Here is a 24,996-nt window from a genome sequence, read left to right as displayed (position 1 = left end):
AATTTTAATATCCTGCCACCTAAAACCTGAGGAATTAACAGGACTTGAAAAAAAAGAACTGGAGTATAGTCACAGAGAAGATCAACTGCAGTTACGGAAAAGAAGGGCTTGTACTCACCACACCATCACTGCTGTGTAGTTTGATATCCATCTGGGAAAGAGCTTCAATATTCCCAGCTTGTGCTTTGATATTAATTCCTCGTGGTGCATCCATGCTCAAAGACCGAGTTGGTGATTCCAGCCTAAAGGCAGGAGCAGGAAATCAGACAGTAGCACAATCTCATACATTCCTTTATTTTAGAAAAATAAGTAAACATTGAACAAGCCCTGGCAGGCTCTTGCCTGGAGTCATATAAAAGATGCAGCTTCCCTTTTCTTCAGGTAGACTTGAAAAAGGAGGCAGCTATTTCAAAAACCAACAAAGCATCCCAAACGAAAAATATAGATTAATTCATAATACAAATGCAAGGTATTATTTAATACACAACTACAGATTATTTCAGTATAACAGTAATTTAATCTGTTAAACTGAAACCCAGTTTTACATTATTTAGTTTCAATTTGTTTTCATTTTTGGCATAGTAAGACATTGAAATTAATACAAGTAATACAGCCGGGAAATTCTTTCTATCAACAAGAGTTTTGACACTGCTATTAGTTGGACCAAGATTTCACTCAGGGAGTGTGTGCGTGTGTGTGTGTTGTTTAACTAGATGACAACGGAAACTTAAAAACTGTTAACTTAATTTGAAATAAAAATTATACAATGTAACAAACAGAGAGTTGCAAACCCTGCAGTGCCACAAGATGGCAGGAAGGTACTGTATTATCTGAGTAATCACCTCATTGGATCAGCTGTGCAGGATTAATGATTTTTACTTTTCAAAGAGATAAGGCTTTGTTTCTTCAGAATTTTGGTATCATTTCCGTGCTAAGTAACTGGGATAGAAGTACTAATTAAAAAATCATGAAAAGGAAAGAAAAAGCCCAATCTTAGCAATAAGCTAGTGATTATGTTGGTTCTTTTGACCATTACCTAGAACTACTTCATCTGGAGGCACTGCAGGATCAGAATTGATACCTATTAGGTTCTGATCATGAATATTCACTTACCCTTCCTGATGACACCAGCCAACACTAAACAGGTGAATATGAAGGCTAGAGAAAGTGAGACAACTGGTGGTCCCTGTTTGCATCTGTGTTAGCTTTCCTATTCCCTAGACGTATAAAAGAATGTGGAATGTGGGTTGCACCCACATTGCAGAACACATTCTCACATCCCTGTTCCCAAGTCACCATGTTCTCACCCACTGTGTTTTTAGAAATGTAGAGGGTTGTGTGTGTGTGCATGCACTCCCAGAAGATCCTGTGCTGGCTCCACAGGTGCTCCACAGCTGCCAGTCCGGGCGAGTGGAAGCTGTGCCCCAGCAGATCCTTTACTGGGAATGCATTGCGTAGTGAGTCCAGACTCTGACTGCCAATCATTGGCAGGAATTAAATTTTACACACAATCTTGATGCATCTGTCTAATTTAATAATTTATTTCAGTTCTTCCTTTTCTTTTTGTTTTCCTGTTACTTCATTAAAACCAGAACTTAAAAGAAGACAGTTTGTGCTTGTGAGAAACTTCAGTTGTGTCTTCGAATTCTGAAGAAGCTAAATCCAGCTGATAGCTTAAATCCTAAATCCATGATATCTAAGCACAGTCACTGAAACTTCATTTTTTATCCTCAAATCTGAAAATAGCTCAAGCAATATTGGCTTATCATTGCTGGCCAGAGTTAGCAGAAGATTCTATCTTCTCTGATCCTCAAAGGTCCCTTCCAATCCAAATCATTCTACGACTTTATGTTTCTATCATCTGCCTCTCCCTGACACCTCCTGGGTTCATCACCCTCAATTAGCTTAAACTCCAGATTGATAAATAAATAAAATACTAACAGTGGGTAAATGCATCATGGTCCCATATTGAGACCATATCCATAAAATAATTTGATGCCTTATCCCATAAATCTGAGATGGCACAAACTTTTGTCATGATCATGCTGTGTACAAGGGCATGAGTACGAGTCTGTTCTGCATCAGACAACTAATATAGTATTAGTAATTTATTGCGCAGTGTCTGGGATTTAACAACTTTTGTATGAATTTTTGCCTTAGATCTCTAGATTTATACTTCTATGAAATGGAAAATCAGTTCTTCCCTGAGTGATTAATATGGGAGGTCTGCTTCATGGGAATATTTTTCAGTGCACATTTGTACGCATTATATACTGAAAAATTAAACAAAGTTTCTATTTTCAGTCTTTAAAATCTAATATATTTTCTTAAGTTAGTGTCAAGGTACTTGAATATAACTTGTCTTAGTTTGTCTTAACGAAAAGCTTTAAACATTGAAATAGCTCATGTTCTTTTGTAAAGTATTTCACCTATGTAAGCAATGTATACATAGGCATAAATTTTTATTTTTAAGCTCTATTGAATATCACAAGACTGCAGACTGGGACAAATTTCTGAGAGTGTATCAGACCTTTGAAAAGCGATCAAACATGAGAGAAATATTTATTACTTCCTACCAAAATTAGTGCTGGCAAGAAGCCTACAGACTTCGGAAGCACTTAGATTTATGGTATGACATACATATAATTTAAATTACATTGCAGAATTACCTTTGCTATATTAATCACAAACCTAAATTTCTGCTGTTTATGAAGGTCCTATTTCCAGATTAGCTCAGGGTGGATTTGCCTAATTAAGCACTGTTGGGGTCCTGTCCCCCCTGCCGTGGGGTCCTGGGAGAGGGGCCCCGGTGGGGAGACACGGGGTTTCCCTGCCCCTGGTCAGCTTCGTTCCCCATTGGTTGTTTTGTGTTCCCCTGTGCGGGCAAAGGACCCTCGGGTCCCGTGATCGAGCAGTTTCTTGGCAGAGCCCCGGCCATGCGGCTGGAGAAATAAACATCTCTGAAACATCTACCAAGAATCCGTCCATAGATATTTCTTTTCCACGAGCGTTGTTGTCTAATACACGTGTTGAAGTATCCACACTGTAACAAAGCATGTCAATGAAGCTTCCTGGCACTGCAAACTGTTGTGAATCAGTGACGTGAACTATACTGTGTGAGATTCTAGCAAGGCAAGAGTCACTAACATTACTGATGCATTTCTCTGTACAGCATTCAAAGGTTCCGCGTCTGAAGTCCAGCCACCTAGTGTAGAAACAGCCTGAGTTGAACCTTGAGTTTGAATGTCCCTTCTCAGACCCCACACTGATGTGCATCCCTCGGGTGTCCTGGCAAAACAGGAATTCAGTTTGCTTGTAAATGCTGGAGGGTGCTTGGAGAGTAAGAGGGCAGAAATTAATTGTCTTAGAGTTTTTGGTCATTTTATAGTGTTTGAATTTGTGCATTAGAATGATGAGGGAATATTTTGTTACTAGTCGCTTTATCATTTTTTAAAAATTACAGACACATAAATTACATTTAAGAGGATGAAGTGAATGATCTTTACTATCTAGGGGAATTAATCTATGTAATGTGCTGTCCTAAATGTGACATCTGTCACAGCCTCTATCTCACTTGGGAAGATGGATTCTGTACTCGTGAGTAGCTTCTAGGTACTGCGGTAGCTGCCACGGTCAATTAGCAAGGGGTGTGGTGCAAGAGAAATTGATCTGGACACCACAACATTTGATGCCAAGGACCTGACAGCCCATTATATGCATCCTGAGGAGTACTCTGGACTAGCCATTGCCTACTGGATGCCCAGAAAGGTTGGAGCACATTGGGTGCTCTCCAGGAGATCACAGATTTCAGATTAGTTTAACCCAAATGTCACCCTGTCCACGTACCCAAAACAGTTCCACAATGAAAATCAAGATGTGGAGAGCTCAGGCCATTGGGAGATCTCCCTCAAAAGCATGTTTCTAGTTCAACTTCAGACACTCAAGTAGACCTATCCATGGACTGTAAGGCAATGCAAGCCATACCTGGGCCCACCTGCAGAATAGGTATTTTGCCTTGCTCCCCTTCACCCCAATACCTGCAGCCAGGGAAACTGTACCATGTCATCTTATGAAAGGCAGGGAAGGGTGAGGGAATAGGTGAGCCCGGTTAATATTTTACAGCTCTGTCATTTGCTGGATATTAGTTCTCCATAGTCCATTGCAACTAAAGCAATTGATTACAGCAAAGGTAGTATTTTCATTGCTGTCTTCTTACTAGTTGGTAAGACAGTTCCAGGAGTCAACTATACTGTCTTGTCTGGCTGCCAAGGAAATTTGGCGCTGAGGTGTGCTAAATAATTAATGAAGGACTGTGCGAAAAATATTCTGAGGGAACCTCGACAGCATCCAGGGTCTGGATCTGAAACCATCCTGACAACCTAAAGGCTTGGAGATTCCCCTTTTCCTATAAGCATGTTGCTAACTTGTGGAGATGCCAGATCACCAGAAATTGCTCAGTTGGCTGTTAGGGAGGATGTGAGGGCAGCGACAGCCCGCAGCAGTCCTGGTAAAGAAGCAGCTGACACTGCCTGTGCACGCTGCAGGAATACTGATCTCTTTTTTCATCCTGGTCTGGCTGGAGTAAGAAGGATGCCTTACAGATCTTTTAAGTACCACAAGGCACTAGAAAGCTGTTTCTAGCATTGCAGAAAGAGTACCACAAGTTTCCTACTGAAGTTTGGGGTTGCTTGACCCTTAGAGCAGGACAGAGGAACCAGCTTGCTCTTGGGTAATTGTTAATTCTTTCCTTCTGACCCCTTTTGGACTTTTCCAGCTCATGAGTCATCATCTCTCCTGAATTCAATGGGAAGAGAATTCCTCGGTATGACCTTAGATAGAAGTTGCCCATCTGTAGGCATTCTTCCCAGCACCCACCTAAGGAAGGTCAGGTTTACTGTAACTGGACTGAACAGGTCCAGGATAGGCACTACCTCTAATATTGTAGTGCACCCAACAACTGTGGATGCCCCACCCCTGGAAGTGTCCAAGGTCAGGTTGGATAGGGTCCCGAGCAACCTGGTCTAGTGGAAGGTGTACCGGGTCATGATGGGGAGCTGGAACTGGATGACCTTTAAGGACCCTTCCAATCCAAACCATTTTGTGATTCTATAATCAAACATCTTTTTCACATTGTTAAGTAAGGAAGAAACCCTCGCTTACCTTTGGCATGGAAGAAGAAATCCTGCCATGAACACCTGCCACAGAGGTTATCTGACTTTGTAAAGGTTAAAGGGGAACAGAAATTAAATTATGCAGTGACTAGAGGTCATGGAGCAGAGGATGAATAGAAAAGGCAAGAAATGAAGAGGAAAAAAAAAAAACCACATGAGGAAAAAAGGGGAAAAAGGAAAATCTTTAACCTGTCTAGGAACTAATGTTCTGAAAGGCAAAAAAGCAACCTAGAGGATTTTGTGGGCTTAATTGGCCTTGACTCTCTGTAGATGTCTGCTTTGAGGCCTGCTTTGTGAATGCACGTTAACCTTTAAAAGGCAATAGGAGTATATTGACTTTTTGATTAGTCTGGAAGGCAGTCTAATTCCCCAGCCATGCAGCTAGACATTGTAAGAGAGTAAACCATAAGCAGAGCGTGCACTAGTCACACAGGAAAAAGAGGACTGTCAGCAATTTATTTATGGTGCAGTATACGCAATTTCAAACCATATCCCTTCTTTATGAGGAAGCTGGATTCCTGTTGACATGAGCTGAGCAAAACTGGGCTGGAGTTCTAGAGGTGGAGAGTGAGGAGCAGGCGCAGAGAATGCCAACTGCCAATCCTCACCCATATCCACTTATCTCCCAGCAGCTTGCTATTTTGAGGTCAGGCGAGTGGGGAGGACGATCAGGATGTAGCAAGAAGAATATGATCACCCAAAGCTGAGGATCTTGGTGTTCTGCCTTGTGGCTTTTGGTTGCTTGCCAGGAGGTCCAAAGGCAAAGAAGGACAAAACAACAGGACTGAGATCTCAGTCTCAGTACATGCCTCATTTCTATATTTTGTAAAAGTATTTTCTTTGGAATGGCTCCTAAAATTACATCTCCTTGCAAAGAGAAAAAATGAGTTTCACAGCATATTCCAGCAACTGTGTCTATCTTAAGGACATGGAAGTATCAGTATTCAGCAGTAAACTGTGACAGCTCTTATTGAGTGTCAAAGAATAGAAAATACTAATGACTCATTAAATCTTCTTCCCCGATAAGTTTCAGCATCATAATGAAAATATAGCAGTTACTTAGTCAAGCCTTAGCACAAAATTCTGATTTGACGTAACTTCTAGGAATCTTTCAAATGCTGACTGATTTTTCTTTCTAAAATGACCGATTTTGCATCACATATACTGATTTCCTTCATTTAGAGGTGGAATAATCGCTTCCCACCTGGATGATATTGTCTTCCATACTTCCTTCGTTCACTTTGATATTCTAAATCTGAACTTCACTGAGTTAAACTAAATGAAACATAATGAGAAAAATTGGCTGAAAAGCTGCATCCATTTTTCCTTCTCAAGTCCATTAGTTGGTCAACGGCTATAATATATCTCCCAATTTTTGTAGCTTAGTTCAAAAAAATAATTTTCCAAGCATTATTGCCTTTGAGAGTTGCCTGCACTAGGACACATATTCTGTTTCAGTAAGACTAATGTAAATATCCACAGCTCCTTTACACTGAACACTAAGTTAATTTATTATTTATGCCACAATAAAATGTAATACGCAAACCAGTATGTTTTTGATTAATCAAAATTTAACAGTGATTATCTTAAATTTAAAAAAAAGAACATTTATTAATTTTCTACCAAGTAATCTGGCTCTTTCATTGCAGAAAAACTTACAGGAAAATTTAGAGTAGCATGAGATGCAGCTTAATATTAAAACTGTACTTTCAACTTAACTATGACAAAATTATTAAGTCAAATAAAGTTTTTGTGCCAGTAATAAAAAAGATCACCAGCCTCTTGTGAAAATACAGAAAAGTTGTCTGATAACATTTTAAGAAAACCCACAGGATACAACTGAATTCAGATAAACATACTAAGAAAATGTCTGTTTAGAGGCAACTGTATGTACACAGGAACTCCATCAGAGAAAAACTATTTGGCTGGAATATAAGCAGCTGTTCACAAAGCACATCATTTTTCCAGGAATTCTGAAGCTTTTTAAAAAAAATCTTCAGTGACCCTGTGTTGTAACTCAAAGACTATAACATGATACAGCAATTTGTTCTAATTTGACTTTTAAAGTAATTTTTAAAGATTTTTAAAGATTTTTTTCTTGATTCTTCTGCTTACTGCTTAAATGCATTAATGAAAATGTCATTTTGGAAGGTCCATCTTTTGTCTCCAATCACTCGGGGAAGTCTCAAAATGTGCTGTGCTTTGCTGACAGCTTGTAACATCTCTGACCTCTGAAAATAGACAGAAATGTACCTTGTAATGCACTGAAACATCCCAAATACTTTAATAACAGGAGAACTACCCTGAAATAACTACACAATGCTGTAGTAGGCTCTGCTTTTTCTGCTGGTCTTCTTTCTCCAGACAATCAGGTTCATGCACATATACAGTCAGTCCTAATGTGTGAGGCACAAGCAAGTCATTACTTACAGCAGTACAGGACTTCTGTATGGCATGTGTAATACTGCAGCAGGATCCCTTCTTTCATGTTTATTAGACTCCCCTCCCACAGGGCTGTGTTGGTAAGGCCTAGGAGCACTTCATTACTCAACCATTTCAGGGTTGAGTTCTTGTATCTGGAGGGGAAAAAACCTCACTGAACCACTTTCATACTTCCCTTTCTTCCAACTCTTGGGAAGGGGTTTTCATCATACATGGCACAGCTGGGCTTACTGAGCTTGGCTGGAATGAGGGGGAGTCACAGTGAAATGACAAAATTGTGGAATGGAGAAACCAAGAAATCAGATCACAAATACTCACTAGGCTCAAATAAGCACCCTATAGGAAATGCATTTTCTAAAGTTAAACCAATCTCATAGCGACCTTTTAGAATATTGAGCCACTGCAGTAATGGATCATAGACTCTGTGCTTTTTACATTAAGACAATAATTGTATGAAAATGAAATCATAATTAATCAGATCCTATTGTAAGTTGAATTTCCCATAGATAAATGAATCCATTTATCCTTATTTATTCCTATATTTAAATGATTTTATCCATGGATTTATTACAAATCTTATAGCTCAAAGATCTTGGATATGGAGTCAAGTCTGTTACTTGCCCTACTGCTGCATCAGGGTGTCTAACTTTTACGTATTCCAACATTAGAGATGCAGGACCCAGGAAACGAAACTGGATTGTGTTTCTCTAATGATGTCTGTGTTCAGGACTCTATGAAAGAAAAGCACTAACAATATAAGATTTTCATCCTTTGTTGTGTTTCAGGCTGTGGGCAATCTGATGATCCAAGATTAGAAGAAAAGAGAGATTGTGTTATTTTCCTGATACACATTTGAATATTCATAAGCTTTAAGGAATAAGTCAGTTACAGGAAGACATAGGAGATGAGTGTGCAGAGTAGAATAGAAAACCAGAAAAATCCTCAAAACAAGAATTGCAGGAGCCAAGGGAACAACTGTAGAAGATAATAAATATAAATGTAAATACATGGCAGGCAGATGCACAATTATCAAGACTATTATAAAAAAGAAGACTGAATTTGATGCAGAAGATACGAAGAAGGTTTTGAAGGAAGAAGAGATCCAGAAACTTAATAGCAATGAAAACATTTAGACTGTATTTGAAATTCTCCAAGTCTTTAGTGAGTATAACAACAACCATGGATTTTTACCAACTAAGAAAGGATACTTCTTTTAGGTAAATATGATGGTGTCATGACTTTCCTGAAAAGAAAAAGTCATAGCACTGCCAGGGCCTCCAAGCTAATTATTAGCTCGGAAGGACTCATTGCCTCATGTGTGGTATCAAACAAGAGCCAGTAATTAGCAGCATTTTCTAATCCTAGTTGCATGGTTATACAAACTATGATTAGGAATTTAGATGAATTTATGAAATACTGGGTTACAAGTGGAAAAGCTTTATTCTGCAATTTGAACATTTCCCAGCACTTGCTTCCCAGTGCTTTGTTTCTTATGATGAATTTTCATTTCTTCAGACCTTAACCAAACATGGAGCAGTTGGCAAGTGCGCAGTTCCTCTAAAGAAATGCAGTTGATCCCCTGTGCATCCTGCAAATTAATATAAAGAAATAGGTACTGCTAGAGCATAATTAATCTATTTTAGATATCTCTGTAAAATGCCCTCACAGTATCTGTTGCCTTCCACCAAAAGGTGATGAGATGTGGTACAGGTATCTGCACCTAGATGTCCAAATGAATTGAATCAATTCCACCTGAACATCTGCCCAAACAGTTGTAAACCCCTGGGAGCATGCTCCAGGGATATTAGTCTCTGTGCAGGTGGCTTGTGGGAGGATCCCTTTCCGCTTCAGTGAAAATGAACAAATGAACAAATGAATGAATGAATGGTTTTGCTCGCATAGAGAGAAGTATTCTAAACCTGGATGGGCATCTGAGATGCATCTGCTTTTTCTGGGCACACACAGGTCCTCTAGATTTGGACTCAGTTGTATGAATGCAGCCTAAATATGCAAGATCTGAATGGTAACCAGGAGTGTGTGCTGAACCATCAGCTATGAAAAATGAAGAATCACAAAAAATGTTAGGCACACGCAGCTGAAAAGGTTTTTGTATGTTTTCAGTTTTCAGCCCTACTCCATATGCATAGGAAGCACAGTTGATTTTTAAATAAATAAATCTATTGGGTTTTTTAAAGCTCATTTTGTCTTATGCTAAAAATGATCAAGGATAATGATCAAGGGCAGAACCCCAAGGCACTCCATTCCTTTTGGGTGCCATTCTTAAATGTTGGGAGTATCTGCCGCTCTTGAAGATGTCAGCTGGTGTTTCCTTCAGCACATTTTTCTTTCCTTTAATTTAAATACAAAAATTCTTATCAGTTTATTTCTTGAAATAGCCTGTGTTCCACGTTAGTTCTGTATTTATGCTGTAAATCTGAAATGCGTGGCAGCAGATGATTCTAGTAAAGCTCAGTTCTGAGATTCTGGATTCAAGGGAATTGTTCAGCATAAGCACAGCAGGCACTAACACTGCTTATGGCTTAGGGGGGATCTCTGTGCACAAGCACAATTACAAAGCCAGATTTGAATAACAGATGTTTCCAGCTCCCAAGGTTTTGGTTAAAAGATTTTTTTTTAATGCAAGCAACATAAAAGAAGCGTTCAAAGTTCTAGGACAAATGCAGTTATATGTTCTCTTAAAAAGAGAATAAAACAGTTCCCAGTTTTAATGGCACTTTGAAAAGGCTCTAAAAGCAATTTAAAACAACATTTATAACGTATTAAAAAACATAGCAGATATGTGTTGCTGCCTGCTTGGAGCTTCCCCTCCCCCTCCCCAAGCTGAACCCCTTTGTTCCAAGCGTGGGCAAAACCAAATGTAACTCAAACTCTTTAGCAGTGTCTGACTGGCCGCTCACCCCGGGTCTGCCCCCAGTCCTCCCCTTTCCCCTTCTCCAAATAAAAGAGAGGACCAAGGCGGGGCCCGCGCTCTTTTGGCTTTGCAACTCTTTCTGCGAACATCTGTGTGCTTCTGTTTCTTTGAAAGCTTCTAATTGTGGGAAATTAAGCAAGCTAAGAGCTGTATTTCTCCCTCTTTGCTTCTGCTGGTGGTATTGTATTTGCAGCTACCATTTTGCCGCTTTTAGAGCTACTGAAATGCTGGATTGCCCGTGCTGGCCCTCTAGGCTGCCTGAGGCTTTCTAAGGCATTAAATTACTAGCCCAGCTGGTAAAAGCTGTAAGTATACCCCCACAGATATGATTATCACAGAGTACTTATTTGTTTACTAATTCTCCGTCCATTTTAAATATTGAGGTGTTTTTTCCTGTTTGCCCACTGTCACTCAATGCAGAGTTGTTGAAGGAATGAAGACTAAAGATAAGACTGAGATATGATTAAAATAGAAGCTTCTCTCAAGAGTGACAGTTGTGATGAAGAGTGGTAAGAGCTAATTCAAAAGAGGTCTCTGTGATGACCTCAATTTTATGATGTGCTGATTCTCCAGGTAATTAAAAATGACCAAGGCCCCAGTGAATGTGATTAAATCTGGCACATCACAGATGTTTCCAGCATGACTATCTTTTTCAAATTACTTTAATAATATTATAAAATAACATCTTATATGATAAAATTTTAATCTCATATAATAACAGCATTTGCATCACTGTTGTAAAAAATGAGCTAAGCATTTTCCTTATGAGAAATATCATAAAATTCTCTTCCAGGCTGAAATTTGCCATGCTTTTCTTCTATATGTATCTAAGCAAATTTTTATTTAATATGCTGAAGCATAGAAAGATTTCAAGTAAGTGGAGTTCTTCAGTGCACGCTGTTCACAGTGTTCATAGTGTTCACATGTTCTCCACGAAAATAAACACTTAAGTGAAGAGGCTTTGCCAAAAAGCAGGCCATACCCTTTCCTTCTTGTGATTTGTTAGTACAGTGGCTGAATGTGCCACACTGTCATCAGAGTCCTCACAGCTGAAGTACCATAACTGTGCACACAGTCTGAGGGAGAGGGGAAGGAGTGAGTAGTGATGATGTACATGTGCAATGCATCTTGGAAAAGTTACTCTTATCAGGAAATGCTTCCTTTTCTTTTTCCAGTGTTTGCCACACCCACATCCTTATGGTGGGTGTCTCCTGTTTCATGCCTCCTCCCCAATTCTCTTGATACATGTGCAGATAAGTATGCAGGCTAAAGATAATGTAAGGGATGATCAGCTCAACTCAGTATTACAACTTGTATCAGTGACAGCACAATCAGGCTTACAAACAGGGCTCCACGTGCCCATCTGCAAGGTGTCTAAAACTGTGACAATCACTAACGAAGTTTTCACAGTGGCTTGTGCTCTGGTGGAATATGCTGTAGTCACTGATGACAATTTCACTTTAGCAAGCTCACTGAGCAGTCTGACATTGTCAGGCACCCAGTTCAACAGGTGCATTAATCAATACAACTTTGCTCTTTGTGCTACTGACATAAGCAGCCATGGAAAACACTTAAATGACTGTCCCATACAAGAAGCAGAAACAACTTTTGTTGGTTTTAATGCGTTAAGTGACATCTCTGAAAAATTGAGGCTTTAGGAAGAACATCAGCCACATGACTGCAGCAAATGAAAGCCATTTATGAGAGTGCTTGCAAAATTCTTTTCACTTTAGGATTAATATTTACGGGTAAAATCACTGCTTAAAAGACAACCAGATGTGTTGTCATACACAAGACTTTGCTAATAGAGTTTTTTAAAATATTCAAGTCAGAAATACTTCTGAAAAGATGATAAACACAATGCCCTGTACTATCCAGTCCTTCTAAATGACACCTTTTTACACATTTGAGTCCATCAGATAAATGGAAAGAAATTCTTTAAAGCTTCCAAAAGCAGTATTTGATGGTGTTCCTTGTTAACCTGATTGCAGTAAAGTGTATGAATGCAAATTTATATCTAGCAAATTAAGGCCAGGGCTCATAAAATTACACAGCAGTAGAAATATCGCACTAGTCAGGGAGCAGAGGTGCTTGCAAACACTGAATCATAACCATAGTCTTACTTTCCACTATGTAATTCATTCTCTTCTGACTGACTGGGCTTTTGATTTACATAATGAATTCAAATCAAAATGACTGTACTTCAATTAGTTAGATGGCATTTTTACACAATTAGCATGTAAGCATTAGCATTACAAATATGATTAAACAATTATTTGGCAAATGTTTTTACCCTGGTTGGCTTCTATACATTTGTCTAGATTTCCTTCATAATTCTTACTCATACAGCCATAAAACCCCACTTCAGTTTCCAGCTTTCTCTCTGTCTTATTACATAGTTTAACCATAGCAAATGCTTCAATTGCAAAAGGAAAAAAATACTATCAACGGGGAATGGAAAGGATAAAAATAAGACCGGAAAGAATCAGAGAGAAGTAGAAGCCATAACTCCATAAGTAGAGTTATTGGATGCCACAGAACAGACATAAAATTAAAGGGTGTATGTTAATTATGAATATATAGACAGGGAAAGGCCTACCATCAGTACAGTAATTTACCCTAACCAGATACCTAGAAAAACATATAATTGGCCTTCAAATTATCAATATTCTGTAATATGTTAGTCACATACCAGTAAATACTTTAATAAATATTTTTATTAAGCTTTTATTATGCTTTTAAGTGTTGGACAGGTATTTCACTTAAATATAAAGCAATGCTTCTTTAATTACACATTTGAAGTTTTAATTAATACCAATATTATACATTTGTTTAGAATACATCTGTTTCCCTGGGGAATACTGAAATACTTTCAGCATATACCCACAAACTATTAAATATGCCCATATCCTGGTAACATATATCTCTCTGTATAATCATACTCTGGCAAAAGTTGACTCTCTGGAGCAGTGATATCATTCCTGCTATAGTGCTTTCCAAAATCAAGAGTTGTGGAATGATGTGGATCATTTTGAACTTGGATGCAAACCCTCAGCTGAAGGACTGTCAGAATACCACAAGCTGTCTGTACTAAAAGTGATTTCCCACAGGACCTGTGCTCAGAAGGCACAGTTGCTGGCTGTCAGACAGCCATACATGACAAATATGAGAACAAAGATAGTACTAATTCATAAGTATTCTATTCATTATTCATAGCACACAGTTAGTTGATAAATGGAAAAATGCCATACTTGTAAAGCACATTTCTGTAAGTTTCGGAAATGCAAATGCTCAGCTCAGAAACATCGTTTTGAGATTTAAAGAATTTTGCTGATCCACTGTTTTCCCTTAGAAAACCACAAGCCGTGTAGATCACAAGAAGCGAACGGTATCAAAATGACAAAACTATGTATGAACTCCACATTATTCAAGGATACAAAATTTAGGAGGAATAGAGGAATAAGCTAAATGATATTCTAAGCTTAAGTAAGTTGTCAGAAAAATATGTTAGCAACAGACTGGAAAAAAGTCTAAACTTAGACACCAGTTTTCACAGAGAATGTTATTTGATAACAGGGCGTATAAAAAGGTACGTGTGCCGGCATGAAACTCTGGATAACATCAGAAGAGGCTACTTCCATTACCTAACAGGAACCTGGGGAAAAGATGGCTTTTAGGAAATTGTTATAAATGTCTCTGTCTACATCATATAGTTCCAGTAGTTGCTGTTACAGATTTTTGACCTACATTTTGGATCACAAGGTATGTGTCTGAACATGAGCTTTCCTAATTCTGTTTAAATTCAGGTTTTTCTAGGAATAAAGATACCTGTTTTCCATTAAAACTTTGCTGTGATCTAGTTATAGGTGTCAGCTAAACAAATTCTTGGGAAGCCCCAGGAGACCTGACTGATGCAAGTTCTCAAGGTGCCAAATACACATGGAAGTACAAGGCCTCATGAAGAGCTATGGAAAGGCTACAAAATAGCTTGGCAGGAATGAAGACCTGGATTGTGGCAATCACTGACATATTTCTGTTCTCACTAATGACAATTGGCTGTTTCAACCAAGTGCCTCCTCCAGTGATATTTGTCTGAGAAGGGTATTTCCTGGATATATCCAAATCTCCCTGTTGAGTGTAAACAAGTGTTTGAGATGTTTGTTGGACACTTGTTACATGCAAGGCCCTGTTTTTAGGTGTCCACTGGGTCCTAAAGTCTTAAAAAATTTTGTAAATGAAAACTAAGTATCTTATGTAGATATAAGAACTCCATTAAAGGAATTAAAAAATAGGCAATATTATTTTAAGCTTAGGAAAGCTACAATAATGAAATACAGATTTTGTTGTTTTAATTCTTCCTAGCTAAGTGCAAGCACATCTCCTTTTCTTTATGAGTGAGTCATAAATTTGATCTTTTAGACTGAAAAGGACTATAATTTTCCTTCAAATTACAAATGAAAAGACAGTTACTGACCACAGTATAATTCCATTGCTCTGTCTCCATAACTTAGCTATAAAAAGACATGTTCCAAGACATATATCTCTGTGTTTCCAGAAAAGCAGTCTCTCTGAAAGTTCGGCATTTGGACAAGAAAGCCAGCAGAATGTGCAATTCAGAGGCCATTTGTGTCAGCTTTGTTTGAAATCCTGCCCTAAATCTGAATGACAGAGAAGGAATGTGGCCCCCTTCACATGAAACAAGCTGAAAAGTTACAAGCATTAACAGCTTTCCAGTCAGCTCCTTGAAACCTGCAACTCCATTCGCAGTGGATGGGGTTTCTCGAAATACTATTCCCCACATTTAATGCTGCAGACCATGGCACTTTATAACACAGTTACCCAGAATATCACATCCACATGGCACAGCACAAACCACTGAAGGAAAAACAGAGGAAAAATAGGAGAAGATTAATAGTAAAGTGTGGAGATAAGGCTCAAGGTAAGCAAATATGTTACATTACCTATAACTCTATACTCACTACCCTCATCTGGAAAGGCTTCTAAAATTGCATTTTAAATTTTCATACTGAAGTGCTTTCCAGTGGGCAGGTTCCTGTATTTAACAGTGTGGAATGAAACAGAGTATTTATGAAGCATTACAAAATATCAGTTTTTTGGTAAACTTGTCTGAGCTTTTCCACAACAGAGTGCATGAATTTTGTTTACGCTGAAATTTAAGATTACCCTTGAAAGTAACCTTTTTCCAGCTTGACAAAATGGTCTTGTCTGCCTACAACTACACTTGCCATCTGCACTGCAGACCACTGCATTTCCATCTTAACCTTCCCCAGAAGCTCTTAATGAAAAAATTAAATCGTTGCTATCTCTGCTTTCAAACTTGACACTGATTATAACAGAAAAAAAATAAAATTAAAGGACTGAGGCATTCTGAACTGCTCTGGTAAAGGCCTGTCAGGACAGGAGAGAGGAGAGGGACGTTTTACAAGGGCCTGTAGTGATAGAACAGGGAGGAAAGATTCAGATTGGATATTGGGAAGAAATTCTTTACTGTGAGGATAGTGAGGCACTGGAACAGGATGCCCAGAGAAGCTGTGGATGGTGGAGGTGTCCAAGGCCAGGCTGGGTGGGGCTCTGAGCAACCTGCTCTAAGGGGAGGTGCCCATGGCAGGGAGGGTTGTAACCCGATGATCCTTAAGGTCCCTTCCAGCCCAAGCTATTCTACGATGGCACAAGTGAGTGGTGTGTACATTGCATAGCCTCATGCGGTGACAGTCAGTTTTCTTAGGATTAAGCTAACTCATTTTCTAGCACAGGTGTTTAGCAGCTGGATTCATGTCAAATACTAACAACAGACACAAGTGTGTCGGTGGCCAGGTAGCTACTTCCCCGACTTTACAATAATTTGTAAATTATGTTTAGCAAACATTCTGTTAATTCTGGAAAAGTTTGTGTTTCCCACTATTTTAAGTTAATTGAAGACAGAACTGAGTGGGATTTTATGTATTACATTTGAGTTCTGCTAACACATAGCAACATTCTAGCTCAAAACGTGTGTTTATAGCTGACATGGTAAAAATCACTAAAGAGGTAAGCTGTGAGGTAAACTCATCCATGGAGGAGAACTCTATGAACACTTTGAATTAAGCTCAGTGTTTTCCTTCCAATGTTATCCTATTTCAAAAACAGGTAGAAATATTGTACTAACAATAGTTTTATGTAGTCAGAAACATCATAACTTGTTAAACAGAAGTGCGAATAAGAACTTAAAATGTAACAGAGCATAACAGATGTAGAATAAAACTATCAGCTTTAAGCCTATTAAAATATTGATTATGCATTTGAAGCAAAGTAACAACCATAGAAAATAATAGATATGTATCCAATCAAAATTTGCAGAGAAATTTGCAATTAAGAAATTAGATTTCCTACTTCACTAAAGTCTAGATAATCACAGAAAATGACAAATTTCCAACATAATAAATCCACTTCCTACAAAACCAGATAATGTACACTTATAATGCAGAATATTGGTCAAAGTCTGTCACATTCAAATTCTACCATAACAGAAGAAACACATTTTTGAAAGTGGAATCTACATGTAAAAAATAATGCCTTGAGCTCACACTGTCTTCAAATGCAAGCACAAGGTATTTTACTGCAAGTAAATCTTAAATATAAACAAGAAAATCAAAATAATTATCCTAACAGTCTCCCTCTCATTTGTCATCCTCAATTTGAAAATTCAGTCAGAAAGGTAGAGAGTGTTTTTGAAAGCTTTCATCATCTTCCACTACTCTCTAGTAGCTATCCCTATTGGAGAGAAAAACTAAGAAAAGAAATTATGACAGAAAGTAGCAAACTGCCAAGGTATGAAAGGACAGAAATACAATGGTTAGAGAGACTCTCTTTCATTTCAAGTCTTTCTTTGAACTGGCTTATAAAATCAAAGATAACATGTTCATGAAGAGAATATAATTTGAGTTTATTACCTCACCATAACCAGCACATTATAAACTAATTTGGGATACTCGAAATTAAACAGAATAATGCACAAAAAAATGCAATCCCAGAATTAAGGAGCTCTGAATACAAAGTACATAATAATGATTTTCTCAGCCCAAACTGCTTTTTAGTCATATTACAGAGCTTCATACATTTCCATGTTTTCCTTCTTAGTCTGCTTCCTCAGATTGATACTAGTTTTCAAAAATCTTGACTAATTACACATTGATGACCTACTGCAGACAAACAACTTGTATTGTAACACAGTAGAAAAAGTCATATTTCAAAGGGTTTAAAAACCCAAAAATAGAAGTTTACAGAATATCTTTCCACAGTGGTTTTAAATATATTCACCATCAGCAATAAATAATTGATAACGTATTTCAGAATTGCAGAACAATATATATGATTTTCCTTCAAAATAGTAACTTGTCACATAAACCAGAAAAAAAAGGTATCAGTAATTCTGTGATGAAAATCATGTGTTTGAAAAATGTGAGTATTTATTAACATTTACTTATTAGATTTATGCAGAAATTCTTACCTAAGCTGTTTAAAAGCTTCTGCTTTCACAAGTGGTGTTTCTACAGAATGTTCAAAAAGTGCTCCTTCAGGCCCTGCAAAAAAACAACAACAACAAAAAAAACCCAGAAGAAAAATACTGTAATAGTTCAAATATAACAAGAAAATAGCAAGAGGGGTTTTTGTTTAATATGGCCACTTTGATATTAGAAATCAAGATAAGAAAACATATGTTAAGAATTATAAGACACTTGAAATATAGCTACATTATCACCATTATGGTATTGATTGGAACAATACAATACAGAAGTAACGACAGCTGTAAACTCTTCAAACTAAATTTAAAAAGTCTGAAGACAGAGAAATTTTGAACTATTTGGGACAAAAAAATAAGTAAATAAGATTTATACAATGTAACTTTCATTACAGTTAATAGAGCTAATTAAAATTCCACAAAACCTTTGCAAATACTAGTCCTAAATAATTATATTTATTTTAGACAGTTCCATGCATATCACAACTTCTGTCATATAGCTTTATCAAAGATTTTCCCCTATTTATAGGCAGACTTGCTGAATATGGGATCAGACAGTTTACCTCTTGAAATACGAGTAGTTTCATTCCAAAGAGGAAGAAACAGTGGGCACCCAGCCTCACCAGGAGCCTCCCTGTTGGAAGATCTTCCAAGGACCTCCGTTTCTGCTCTCCTGAATATCAGCATTATTGCAGTATCACCAGTCCAGTGACCACCTCCCACCTAAGCTCCACTAGGATCAGGAAATTGGCTGATGTAGGACAAAGCCCCTCAGCAACAGAGAGGGCTCAAAAAAGCAGCTGAACACCACCACCTACAGCAAGGGTGGAGCCTCTCAACTTCTGTTCCTTGGCTTTATGAATGTACTCATCAAAAAATGGAGAGGTCTTAGGTTGAGAGGTCTTCTCTGGCTTTGAGAATTCACATATGTGAGCACTTTCCTGGTGCACATGTAGCAAGGCAATATATTTTAATAGTTAGGATATTAGTCAAGGTGGCTCGTCTGGCTGCTCTTTATGCTGTTACCCTCTGGAAAGAATTCTAGGTTGTAAAAAGCCCTAAGTTAGGGATTTCGGCTCTGTCTAGACAGAGAATGGCAATGGATGATTAGAAAGCATGGTATAGATAGTATAGATGTGGTACTAGAATATTAAATGTGGTACAAAAGGAAAAAGAGAATAAAAGATTGGTTGGAGCAGCCTCAGAGAACACGGTAAAAAAAAAAGTGAAATAAAGAAAAAACATTATAAATGAATACATTGCTGAGAAAACTGAAAGAAAGACTGCCATTTCATGAGGGCTGCAGGAAAATTCTCAGGATATCCTGAGAAAGTATGAAATGTGCTGATTTTTCAGAAGAGTTTTAGCTGAAATCATGATTCCTTAGAATGAAATCTCCTTGTCTTAGATGGAAGAGAAGTACACAAGATGTAAGAATTACCATATTAAACCACTTCAGAACTTTAAGGAATCATTGATTTACTAAGCTTGTATTTAAATTTTATTTAGCTGTTGATACCCTCCCCATCAATTAAAATTAATTAATCTTTCTGTAAATTATAAACTGGCATGAATATAATACTGGAAAATTTAAAATTTATTAATTCAGACAGAGCTTTAACCCTGCTGCATTAAGATTTAAGTTCATTTTCATTAACATTAAGATTATTCTGCACCTTAAGGAATTAAAAATGTTTATCAGAAAATGCTGATTTGGTACAACTAAGATATTTTGCAGGGATATCCTGATATGTCAAAAGTGCAGATGTGGCACTTTGGGACATGTTTTAGTGGTGGAGTTGGCAGTGCTGCGTTAATGGTTCAGCTTGGTGATCTTAGAGGTCTTTTCCAACCTAAATGATTCTATGATTCCATGATTCCATAAATACAAGTAAGTGATAACAGAGAATGTATCAGTTTCATGGAAATAGGGGCTAATGGAAGGAAGAGAACAGGAAACATCAGTGTTAATGTTCTGGGCAGCAGTGGGCAGGTGGTGTAAAATGGAATGAAAAGGCTTATTTCCATATTCTAGAGCTGTCACCTCTAAGCAAGAGTAAAACCTTGCCTTTATGTGAGGAAAACTTCTTCATCAAACAGTGTTAATAACAGTATGCCACTCATAGAAAAAAACTCTCAGGGCAACTTTTTTTTTGGAAAATGGCCCTAAATTGATTTATTGTCTTCATTTCCTACTTTATCTTTTTAACTGTGATATGACTATTACTATATTTACTATTTTTTTGGCTACTGTTTATTAAGATATTGTAATCTAATCCTAAAATACACAAGAACAAGATACTCATTTTCTTAATGAGAGGATTGAAGTCAGCAAGATTCATTAACACCTCACGCACCCTATCAGGCAAGGACCATTTGCCTCCTCAGAGTCTAACAGAATGTTTACTCATACCCTCAAACTGCCTCCTACTTAACCTGCCTTCTGAGCAGAAGTGTTTAAATTAAACACACACTGTCACACTGTGCTTCAGCATTAGCTACGCAAACTGAAAACCTTTGCACGGAACAGAGCACTAGAAAATCACAGACAATACTCAGCAAATACTTCAGGGGATTTTTATAAAAGACAAACAAGCAGAAGGACAAGTAGTAAACTGGATAAAGGGTGATACAAATACACTTCTCCATAAAAATACTGATCCTCTCTGCCCTGCCAGCTTTTCTTTAAGGTAAAAGAAGGTGTAGATGTGGCACTTGGGGATGTGGTTTAGTGGTGAACATAGGTTAGGTTAATGGTTGGACTTGATCTTAAGAGATCTTCTCTAACCTTTACAATTCCATGTTTCTGTGAGCCTGCCATGACGTTATAAAGCAATTGGCTCTTTGACAGCCAATACAGTTACAAGGTGGTTTCTCTGTCCCCAGTGCCAGCTGAATGTACAAAACCCTCCCAGAACAAAACACGGATGTTCAGTACATCCACAGCAACATAATAAATGTCTGCAAAACGCAGGTCCTTACTGAAATAATATTAGAGGATGTAGTTGGAGCCCATGATCCTTCAGGAGCAGTAATTGTCACAAAGAGTTAAGCCAAGCTTTAGTTTCATACACTTAAATGATTCTGTGATGTAGATGGCTCAGATGAGCCAGAGGCAGTGTTTTGTTGCCTAATCATCTGTACTTACTGTCATCTGGAATACCCTTGTGCATCCTGCCTGGCCTCCAGCTGTCACGATCACAGGAAGCATCTCTTGGAGATAAAGTGATATCATGAGGTGTCTCATACACCCTAAGGTGTTTCACACACAGCTGGATGTTAATGTCTGAGCACGCCAGCTCAGCTGCTATCCACTCTATCCAAGGGAGATGACAAGCCCTGGAGCTCTCCCCAAAGCAGAGAACAGCATTTGTGGGCACAAGAGCTCTGCCCAGGGCAGGTGCCGGTGTCTCCCCGTGCTTCAGGGCAGTGTTGGCACCCAGACCTGTCAGTGACTCAGCAGGGTATCGGAGGCACGTTCCTGGTGGGGGCTTTCCCCAGGCATTTGCTCTTCCTTCATTTGCACTGTTCTATTCTACACGTGGGCCAGAGAAGGTCTGACTGAAATAGCATCAGTTGAAACATATTAATTGTAGGAAAATGGCAATTCTTAAGGTGTTGGATTGGATTACATTACCCTTAGACTTTTTCCTTTGTCCTGAAATATCCTAAATCATAGACATTTGCTCTCTGCTGTATTACATTTTATTTGAAAACCGTCAGGTTTTCTTAAAAATCATTACTGAGCTTTTCATAATCCACATAAATAAGGAGAAGTAAAATCAAATAGTTCGCTACACTGTACATAAAAAACTGCAAAATGTTCTTTGTGTATTTTAAGCCCAGGATCATGTTTTTTATGGTATGAACTTTAAAAAATTTATTTCACGTTGATCTTGTTCTCTATCTAAAATGTTTAAAAATAATCTCAGTATGCAAAGTATTACTCATTTATCCTTCATGCTAATAGTATCATTTAAATCACAATAATTTATCCTTCATGCTAATAGTATCATTTAAATCACAATTTTAATAAATTAATTTGAAGCAAAGTAGGCATGAATCTCTCTCACATTAATTTTACACTGAAATAACCTCACTGACTTTAATGTATTTGCTTTTGAATTTTACTACAGTGTTAGAAAAGAAAGAGGCAATGTGTCGTACTACAGTATCTGCTGAAGTAAATAATTATCAATGCACTGTAAAGATTAATATTTGATGAGTGAGTCATTAATATTAGCATAACAATTTCAACTTGTGTATGAATGATTTTTACTTACTTTGAGCAGAGATAGACCTTTTCCAAATCAGTTAACAATTACGCAGTTTTTCATATCTTTGTTAAACATGCTTTTCTATTAAAGTTTAGCATCCCTTGGGCAAACAATAATTATTTGATATGGTTTCCTGGTTAAACAAAGTTGTAATTTCAATTAGGTTAAAAAGTAAAAAACCCCTTAAGATAAGACCCTCAGGCGTAAACAAAATGTATCAACCCAATTATTATAACTTAACTCTGGATTTGAAACACTAATTGTATAGTTACTACCATATTAATAGCTTTGACAGTGAAATAATATGAATCTATTCATTAAAATGAAGACCTCAGGATTTCAGAGGACCGCTAATTAGCAAAGGTCAAACATGACAGTTGCAATCAGGTAAAAGGTATTTAAAAATTAATTGAAAACAAGTTACAGAATAATTTCAGTATTTCCTTTGATGGATTCTTCTGCTCAAAGAGAAATCATGCCCTGATGTATCTATTTTAATGCAACCTTACACCTAGAAAATGAAGGCTGACTTTATCGGGTCATATGGAAGGAAGTAGCTTTTCATGTGATAATTCTGACATATTATTTTGTAAATGAGTACTTCAGTGATTTGCAGAAATAGCCTAAGACGAACTTGTATCTTGACAGATGACATTTAAAATATACTACAAATATCATCCTGTGACGTATGTGCTACTCACAGAACAGAAATACAGTAGCTTTCACTTTGAAAGATAAAACCATATAAAAATATCAGAGAGCCTGAAGTTTTCACAAATCAGACTCATTACTACTCAGAATGGAATATCTAGAATTTTTTCAGCCTCAGACAGTGTGCACTGGAAACACTGAATAATTCAGAAAAGGATGCACCAGTACAGTTCTAGTTACTAATAGCTTTAAAATAAAACACACATATATAGAAATATTTAGATTTTTTATATATATATATATATATTTATATATATATATATATAAAAGTATTATTTTGTGTTAGTTCTTACTGATTATTTATTCAAAAAGGTCAGATTGCCTTCATATTTCTGTTTCCTAATGAGGTAAAACCAGAACTTGCATTCACACATAATAACATATTTAAAAATGCCATTTTTATTGTGCTTTTCATATGGGTATTATTTGAACATTTCTTAAACCATTACAAACCTGTGACTCGAAGCTTATCTGTGCCAACTACAACTTCATTTTCATCCACTGTAAAAAGTGGCTTTCCATCCTTTGAGTTGATCTGAAATTGCTGACTGTGGAATTCTACCATTTTAGGACCTGCAAAGCACAGTAGAATAATGGAATAATTACATCATCTTTCTTCAATTTTCTATATAAATTATTAATAATTTTAATTGGTGTCTTAATTTTGTTGTTCAAATCTGTGCCTGGAGTCTTCCTTTATAGTTGGGTTTCCAGGAAATCTAAGAAATCCCACACGAATTGATCCAGACAAACATTCATGACATTCATGTTCTTGGTGTTGAAACTGCTTTGATCAGAATGAATCCATCTTTTCCTTTTTTTTTTTTTTTTTTTTTTTTTTTTTTGAAACAGAAACTAATTATCAAAGTCTTCGCAGCATCATCCCTTTTCATTAGGAAGGCTCAAATGCTTTAAAATTACAAACATCCCATGTAAAAGCAGGACCTCAGCTCTTCATAACAGATGCCAGTTTGGCTCCACATATCTAACAAAAGCTACTGATCATGTTCATAAGGGTTTCAGGAAGCTACAAGAATATTTGCAACTGATTCTGGTACTCCAAAAATGAAAACTAATTGTGAGCAAGAGAATCTTTGCATACTTCCATACTTCCAGATCCTAAATTCACTAAACATCCTGTTTTACGGTATTGGCTTGGTAAGTAGATAAAAATCAAACCGTTAATATTCCCTCTCTAACAACCTGATCAATTAAAATTCATACCACATCTAGCCTGAATATCTATTACACAGAGTTGTCACCATAAATCTATATTCAGAATTAAAATTACAGAGAATGGTCAAAGCAGTTAAGACTCCTTTTCAGCAATTTTTAATAAATGCATTTCACAGACTATCCATGGGACCAAGAGGCACTGAACTGCTTCCTTCCCATTAAGAACCTGTTTTACCATGTCTGCTCCCATAAATGTTAAATATATTCCAGACAGTAATTCTCAAAAGAAATAGTGATTTTTATTTTTTTTTTAGATCTTATGTTAAAGGGGCATTAGGTGACACTGAGACTGCTAAGAAATACATGCAGGTATTTCACAAAGTCTGGTTGGTAGCTGGTACGAGAGAAGCACACCATAAGGCTCCATCCAAATCGCTTATTGCTTCACTCAGCAGATGCAAAGCATTGCTTTTAACTGCCCACTGAACACAGAAAGACTTAGAGAAGCCATAATGTCCTAAACTAGTGCAACAATTTTAAGGCATAAACCCCAATATTGATTGTACCCAAAAATGGTCCGGATAGAGGGCTGAGCTCTGCATTATGCTATGGTCTGCTGCACATGTGCACCCAAGCACAGCCTTATGGATCCCAATTTGGCTCTTCTCTAAAGCTATTCTGAAGCCCACAACCTTATTTCTGAGAAGTATGCTGCAAAAAGTGAGATCAGAAAATATCTTCATCAAGTGAAAAGCTCTTAAACAGTAT

General features: G+C 37.4%; 1 protein-coding gene across 6 annotated transcripts in view; it reads right to left on the bottom strand.

Annotated features, from left to right (window-relative positions):
* The window catches only part of SGCG (sarcoglycan gamma), a 109,403-nt gene that overhangs the window by 3,549 nt on the left and 80,858 nt on the right, over positions 1-24,996 (bottom strand). For all 6 annotated transcript variants that reach the window (XM_032099429.1, XM_032099426.1, XM_032099428.1 and 3 more), the window contains 3 exons: positions 23,506-23,625; positions 18,053-18,125; positions 119-242 (listed from right to left, as the gene is read on the bottom strand). In XM_032099429.1, the coding sequence (XP_031955320.1) occupies positions 119-242; positions 18,053-18,125; positions 23,506-23,625 (317 nt within the window). The remainder of the gene's footprint in view (positions 1-118; positions 243-18,052; positions 18,126-23,505; positions 23,626-24,996) is intronic.

Source organism: Corvus moneduloides, chromosome 2, assembly GCF_009650955.1.
Source record: "Corvus moneduloides isolate bCorMon1 chromosome 2, bCorMon1.pri, whole genome shotgun sequence".
Classification (NCBI taxonomy): Eukaryota; Metazoa; Chordata; class Aves; order Passeriformes; family Corvidae; genus Corvus; species Corvus moneduloides.
The sequence above is the reverse complement of the archived record's forward strand: the minus strand, read 5'-3'. Positions and strand labels throughout refer to the sequence as shown.